The 7504-nt window shown below is 37.8% G+C and overlaps 1 protein-coding gene across 1 annotated transcript; it reads left to right on the forward strand.

Annotated features, from left to right (window-relative positions):
- Positions 1 to 2058: 2058 nt before the first annotated feature.
- On the forward strand, positions 2059 to 4992 carry LOC125872385 (elongation factor 1-gamma 2-like). Its single transcript, XM_049553098.1, has 7 exons — positions 2059 to 2217; positions 2787 to 2936; positions 3023 to 3083; positions 3176 to 3228; positions 3337 to 3438; positions 3518 to 4004; positions 4468 to 4992. The coding sequence occupies exons 1-7, from the start codon at positions 2209 to 2211 to the stop codon at positions 4845 to 4847; spliced, it is 1242 nt and encodes a 413-aa protein (XP_049409055.1). The 5' UTR covers positions 2059 to 2208; the 3' UTR covers positions 4848 to 4992.
- Positions 4993 to 7504: the final 2512 nt, after the last annotated feature.

A 7504-nucleotide genomic window follows, 5' to 3' on the forward strand; every position in this document is an offset into this window, starting at 1 on the left:
CCTTAGTCCCGATTTCCCCTTGATTATGTTTATCGTTTATGGTCATTTTAATTGCTTCCGCGACCAAGGATGTGTAATGATACGCTATGAGGCTTGTTTGGGGTTCCTTCGGGTTCCCCATTCNGTCACGTCTAGGCCCTAGGCTTGGGTCGTGACACGAACGAACTTTTGTAAGTTATTTAATATGAATAATATATATTAATAGTGAATATATTTATGATATGTATATATATTGATGTCAATTTTTATATTTAATATGCAGAATGACTTTCACCAGTACATCGCTGAGAATCTAGATAGTTTGGTCCAATTGACACCTGAACTTTCCACCCAGATTTGGAAAGAAAAAGTGGTAGGGGGGACACACAAGGGTAAAGTTTATGGTCTAGGCTCTCGAAACGATGTAAGATGACTCCAATCAGGCTTAAAAGGAATTGGATCGTCATGTCAAGTCAAGGCACTTGATGATGTTTAGATTGCTGCTATGTCGACTCAAATAACTAAGCTTACAGCGGCACTGGCAGAGTCGGAGCGGAGAAGAGTAGCTGAACAAGAAAGCATGAGTGAGACCGTTCAGCAAATCAAAGAACAAGTGATGAACCTCGCTCGTCGACCTACTACTTCGGCTCCCTATGACACCGACGACGAGAGTGATGAGGATGATTATGTAGAACCCACTCCTTAGTTTAGATCTGTAGACATTTATGAACTTTTTGTAATTTTGAAACGAATTTTGAAAGACTTTATAAGTCTTTAATTTGTGATTTAGATACTTTTTAATGTTATTTTAAGTTTGTTGTTTTATGTTTTGTTTAGATTATTTATAATTGTGTGTATTTGATTGGGCTGAATAGTGTAGAATTGAATTGAATTTGCAGGTGAGCAGCAGAAACTGTCAGCTTCTTCTGTCAAAAATATTGCAGGAAAAGCGACGGATAGCGTGGTTTTGTCAGTCGCTTTTCTGGGTTTTATTTTTTTTAATATCCTAGAAAAGCGACGGACAGCGTGGTTTTGTTCGTCGCTTTTCAAGGATTTTCAAAAATAAAATTTCCAGAAAAGCGACGGACTGCGTGGTTTTGTTCGTCGCTTTTCAAGGATTTTCAAAAATAAAATTTCCAGAAAAGCGACGGACTGCGTCACCTTTTAGAAATAAAAAAAAATGAAAATCAAAATAAAGAGTCCGTCGCTTTTGTTAAAAAAAATTCAAAAAAAAAAAAAGTCAAAAAGCGACGCTGCAGTCCGTCGCTTTTCCGTCGATTTTGACCAAAAAAGTGACGCAGTCCGTCGCTTTTGGTCATCGTTTTTTGACAATTTTTTAGTAGTGGTTGAGGGAGGGTTGTGCATCATTCTGTTTGATTCAGTTTTCTATATTATCAGTTGGATTTATCGGCATAAATACACCAAAATAATAACTAAACTAATAAGATACATTTTTAATTAATTTTTTCTTTATCAATATTTGATCCTTACCGATTTGACTTACGATATACAATCAATAAGAAAATACATAAAACAAACATACGATTTTTCTATAATTTGGCGCGACAAAAAAATAATGTAACTTTACATAATGCTCAAAAAATAAAAAACAAAAAAAAGTATACAAGTGCAACACAAATAAAAGAATGGACAATGATCTGAATTGAAAGCTAAAGGGGAAATAAAGTAATTAGTGAGGTACTGATATTAATATTAATATTAACATTTAATATTTATGTAGGGGGTAAAGTAATAAATTATTATAATCTTAACGAATTATCGATTTAACGAATAATTCAATATAAAAAAATCAAAAACCAAATCGATAATTGGATATATTTTTTTGATACAATCATTAAAAATCTATTAATCCAATAATCCTATAACAATAAATAAATAACATTTTTCTTGAGCTAATTAATTGATTGGTTGAATTTTTTACACCCCTAAATTCATGATTTTTTTAAAAATATTGTTCACATTCCATATTTTTTTATTTAAGAAAAAAAAGAAGAAGTGCATGATATTCCAAAATTGTCCATGGTGAAGAGGTAAAATTACGAGTAAAAGCATATTCTTTTGTACCGAAGCACTACATATATAGAGCCCTCCACTCCGAAACCCTAAACCTCTTTAATCGCATCTACTGAAAAGTCTATCGTTTTGCCTCTCCGCCGAAACTCAAACACACTTGGTGAAGGGTGAACAAGTTTCAACTGTTGTGTGGCCATGGCTCTGGTAAGTTGCTTAGGTCTTGTTTTGTTTTTTGTTATCATACATCAAAAGATAGATCTGGGATTTCAATATGATGATGAATTTATTACAAAAAATTTCATCTTTATTGTTGGTTCCTGAATCTAATTTTAAGTTTGTGGATTTTTAGATTTTTCTTGATCTACTACTGTGCTTTATTTTACAAGTTCATCTGCTTCGATTGTATTGTCCTTAAGATCTAAGGGGAGGGGCTGAATTTTCCATATGCGTATACCTATTGGCTGTTTTAATTTGTATGTAAATCACTCAATTCTTAGTCTGATGAACCCTGTTGTTTGGAAGTAGGAAAAGGAACAGAGTTGGATGGGAGAAACCATAATTTTTTATGTTATTATAACTGAGAATTGAGGTTTTGTAAACTGATTAGAGAAAACTCTGTTTCAATAGATAATAAAAAATGACACTTCATGCTCCAAAGTGTGTTGATTACGAAATGCTATAAAAGATTGCCCAATTTTATACCTTTTACCTTGAGGATTTAATGTCTAAACTGAAATACTAGAATTTAATTGTCTTCATTATGTTTGTTGCAGATTTTGCATTCAACAAATAACAACAAAAATGCCTCAAAGGCACTCATCGCGGCTGAGTACACAGGTGTTAAGGTTGATCTTGCAAAGGACTTCCAGATGGGTGTATCAAACAAGACACCTGAGTTTCTTGAGATGAATCCCATTGGAAAGGTATGTTATTCTTCTGAATAGTATAGATTGATTCTTTTATCTACTCGACAATAATTTGCTAATCTAGGTGTCATTTTATCTTATAGGTTCCTGTGCTTCAAACACCTGATGGACCTGTTTTTGAGAGCAATGCTATTGCCCGCTATGGTCAGTCCATGTCTCATTTTTCTTTTCTTTTTTTGACTTGTGATCCTGTAACAAGAGATAGTTCTGACATTGACCTTTACTAATTCACTTAGTTACCAAAACGAAGCCCGACAATCCTCTTTTTGGCTCTTCATTGATTGAATACGTAAGTATTTCAAGTTGATTTGGTTTCTTAGTTTTCATTCATTTAGTAGTTACATTTTCATTTGTGAAATTCTTATTCCTCTATTTATGTCTGTGTTCTCTTTGATAGGCTCAAATTGAACAATGGAATGATTTTTCTGCCACTGAAGTTGATGCAAACATTGCACGATGGCTGTACCCCCGCCTTGGCTATGGTGTATACATCCCTCAAGTATGTATCCTACTATGTATTAATAATTTTTTTCCTGAGCCATTTAACTCAACTGAATTTCTTCTTGCTTTGCAAAAAGGCTGAGGAAGGTGCAGTAGCTGCATTAAAGAGAGCGCTTGGTGCTTTGAGCACCCATCTTGCATCTAACACATACTTGGTTGGACATTGTATCACATTGGCTGACATCATTATGGTCTGCAACTTGAGCATTGGTTTTAGGATGATAATGACCAAGAGCTTTACCAAGGAATTCCCACATGTAGAGAGATATTTCTGGACTGTGGTTAATCAGCCTAATTTCTGCAAGATATTGGGTGAGGTGAAACAAGCTGAATCTATCCCAGCTGTGCAATCCAAGCCTGCACAACCTGAAAAACCCAAGGCTAAGGAGGAGCCAAAGAAGGAGGTTAAGAAGGAAGAACCAAGTCCTGTAGAGGAGGAAGCAGCACCCAAGCCTAAGGCAAAGAATCCTCTTGATCTCTTGCCTCCAAGTGAGATGATTCTGGATGATTGGAAGAGGCTTTACTCCAACACCAAGACCAACTTCCGTGAGGTTGCCGTGAAAGGTATTAGTTTTTTTGTTGTGTTACCCATCTTTCTTATTATAATTTGAGAGATTTCTTAGCATACTTTGACGTCAGGAGACATTAAAAGATCCTTATTTGAAGTGCATGTTTAGATTCATTTTTTCAATCTTTTTTAACATGCAATCTGTTTGATGGAAGGGATCCAGAGATCTGCTCTTTCTCTAGAAAGAATCACTAGTCTGCACAGAATTTATATTCCAACTGTGTTTCGTTTTGCATATAAAGATATGGGGGGGTGGGGGGGAGTTCTGTATATATGACTTCTGCATTGCGCTTCTACTCAGAATTTTAATACTGATGTTACCATTATCTAATTATTTTGGGGGGAAGGGTGTGTGTGGGTTTATAAACCCATTTTTTTAGGCTGGAATTTTCTACTTTAGTAGAACACTTGAGCTGATTCCTTGTCAGAATCTTACCCTGTAGCATTCTTGTTCTGCAGGTTTCTGGGACATGTATGACCCCGAAGGATATTCTCTCTGGTTTTGTGATTACAAGTACAATGATGAGAACACAGTTTCCTTTGTAACCTTGAACAAGGTTGGTGGTTTTCTGCAGAGGATGGATCTGGTACGCAAGTATGCTTTTGGTAAGATGTTGATCGTTGGTTCTGAGGCCCCATTCAAGGTGCAGGGCTTGTGGCTTTTCCGTGGAAAGGAAATTCCCAAGTTTGTTATGGATGAAGTCTATGACATGGAACTCTATGAATGGAAGGAAGTAGACATCAATGATGAAGCCCAGAAGGAGAGGGTTAGCCAAATGATTGAAGATCATGAGCCTTTTGAGGGACAGGCTTTGTTGGACGCGAAGTGCTTCAAGTAAACTACATTGTATTGGAGATTCAGCAATGTTACATTTTTCCTGAGGCTGTAGTTTACTCTGGTTTTGTACTCCCAAATTTACTTAGATTCTTGTTTTAAACACTATCTTGTCTTAGAGAAACTATTATCTTTGCAGTGTGTTTTTTAAGTTATTGATTTCATATAGTTCATGGGATATCTGTGGTTAAATTATGTTCATCCTTTTCGAGTAAAGCAGTTTTGACAGACAGGTGAAATTACCCCTTTCTATCATTTGTAAGTTCTATGTAGGTTGATTAACTTTTGCTTGATTTTTGTTGAAGCAGTATCTTCTCTGCTATTGAAGATTTATCTTAAGTAGTACTCCTGCTGAAGTTATATAAAATGTTGAGCAGTCTCTACATACAAGGCTTTGGTCTAATGAAAAGATTTGCAATTAAACAACATGATGTGTGTGTGGGGTAGGTTTTCAGTGCAAGTCCAAAGTGCCCAAAATATTAAACTTTGTTATTACTTTAAGATTTGCTTACTGCAGAACAGTATTGATATGAACAGGTCAAGCTATCTTTGACATTTTGTAGTTTTGGTCACACAGGAAAGGTTGAGCTGAGCCTGTTAGTCTTGTCACTTGGTTGTTGTTACGGAAAGAAGTGATTTGTCTTTGTACTCTTGCTAGGAGTCCGGAATTTATTTGACCATAAAGAGATAAAAGTGACAAATAAGCCACAATTTTAGTACCCAACTAAAATAAGTTTGTTAACGTCTAAATTTTAACATAAAATAGAACTTTTTCCTACATTTTGTAAAACATAACTTTTTCTTATCCTATGTAAGAAAAATTAACTCTACCAAAAACTTTTGAAGAGACCGCCATCAAGCAAAGATGGCGAAGCTACTTTCACAAACTTTTAAATGAAAAAGGGGAAGCAGACATTGTGTTGGGTGATTTGGTGCACTCTGAAAGACTTCGGGATTTTGGGTACTGTAGGTGCATTAGGACCGAGGAGGTTACACGGGCTATTAGTAGGATGAGTAGGGGAAGAGCGACCGGACCCGATGAGATTCCGGTAGAATTTTGGAAGAGCATGGACAAGGCAGGCATAGAGTGGTTAACTGGGCTGTTTAATGTTATCTTTAAGACAACAAAAATGTCTGATGAATGGAGGTGGAGTACAATGGTTTCGTTATATAAAAACAAGGGTGATATCCAAAACTGTAACAACTACAGGGGTATCAAATTGTTGAGCCATACTATGAAGATTTGGGAGAGTGGTGGAGATGAGGGTGAGAAGAGGGGTGTCCATCTCTGAGAATCAGTTTGGATTCATGCCGGGACGTTCGACTACCGAAGCCATTCATCTTATGCGTAGACTGGTAGAAAAATATAGAGAAAGGAAGAGAGACCTACATATGTTGTTCATTGACCTTGAAAAGGCCTATGACAACGTACCGAGGAATGTCCTCTGGAGGTGCTTGGGGTCTAAAGGAGTCCCGATGATTTATATTAGGGCGATAAAGGACATGTACGGTGGAGCCAAGACTCGGGTTAGAACAGTTGGAGGAGACACATAACATTTCCCAGTTGAGATGGGGCTGCACCAGGGATCAGTCCTTAACCCCTTCCTATTTGCTTTGGTGATGAATGAGTTGACGCGGTCTATTCAGGAGAAGGTCCCATGGTGTATGTTATTTGCGGATGACATAGTACTGATTGATGAGACGCGAGGCAGAGTTAATGCGCGGTTGGAGGTGTGGAGACAAACGCTGGAGTCCAAAGGGTTCAGGTTGAGTAGAACCAAAACAGAATATTTGGGGTGCAAATTCAGTGATGTGTTGGGTGAGACAGATGTGGAAGTAAGTCTTGCCGCACATATCATTCCTAAGAAAGAAAGTTTTAAGTATCTTAGGTCTGTAATCCAAGCGAGTGGTGACATCGACGATGATGTCACACATCGCATTGGGGTTGCTTGGATGAAATGGAAGCTTGCCTCTGGAGTATTGTGTGATAAGAAAATTCCACCGAAACTTAAAGGTAAGTTCTACAGAGTGGTAGTTAGACCAGCCTTGTTGTATGGAACGGAGTGTTGGCCAGTCAAGAACGCACATGTTCAAAAAATGCATGTTGCGGAGATGAGGATGTTGAGATGGATGTGTGGGCACACTAGGAGCGACAAGATTAGGAATGAGGTTATCCGGGAGAAGGTGGGAGTGGCCTCTGTGGTGGACAAGCTGAGGGAAGCGAGACTGAGATGGTTTGGACATGTGAAGAGACGGAGCGCAGACGCCCCAATGAGGAGGTGCGAGGTAATGGTGGTAGAGGGTACGCGGAGGGGTAGAGGTAGGCCCAAGAAGTATTGGGAAGAGGTGATTAGACAAGACTTGGCTATGCTTCACATTACCGAGGACATGACTCTAGATAGGAAGGAGTGGAGGTCGCGTATTAAGGTTGAAGGTTAGTAGGGTTAGCGTGTTGTCTTCCCTTGCGAGGGTATGGGTTGTTAGCGTTTGGAGTAGTCCTAGCCTTATGCTGGTTACTGCGTTTCACTCCTCACATTACTTTCTTGATGTTATTGTCTCATTTGTTGATTATACACTATCCTTTGTATTGGTTGTTATGTTTTATATATATCTCTCCTTTCACTTAGATTTGATGTACTTGAGCTGAGGGTCTCCCGGAAA

Source organism: Solanum stenotomum, chromosome 8 (genome assembly GCF_019186545.1).
Source record: "Solanum stenotomum isolate F172 chromosome 8, ASM1918654v1, whole genome shotgun sequence".
In the NCBI taxonomy this organism is placed as follows: domain Eukaryota; kingdom Viridiplantae; phylum Streptophyta; class Magnoliopsida; order Solanales; family Solanaceae; genus Solanum; species Solanum stenotomum.

What these genes read in the sequence shown, in the direction of transcription:
- LOC125872385 (XM_049553098.1), top strand. An exon ending in AGATGAATCCCATTGGAAAG is followed by an intron (nt 2,937 to 3,022) that starts GTATGTTATTCT and finishes TTTATCTTATAG; the next exon opens with GTTCCTGTGCTTCAAACACC. An exon ending in CAATGCTATTGCCCGCTATG is followed by an intron (nt 3,084 to 3,175) that starts GTCAGTCCATGT and finishes TAATTCACTTAG; the next exon opens with TTACCAAAACGAAGCCCGAC.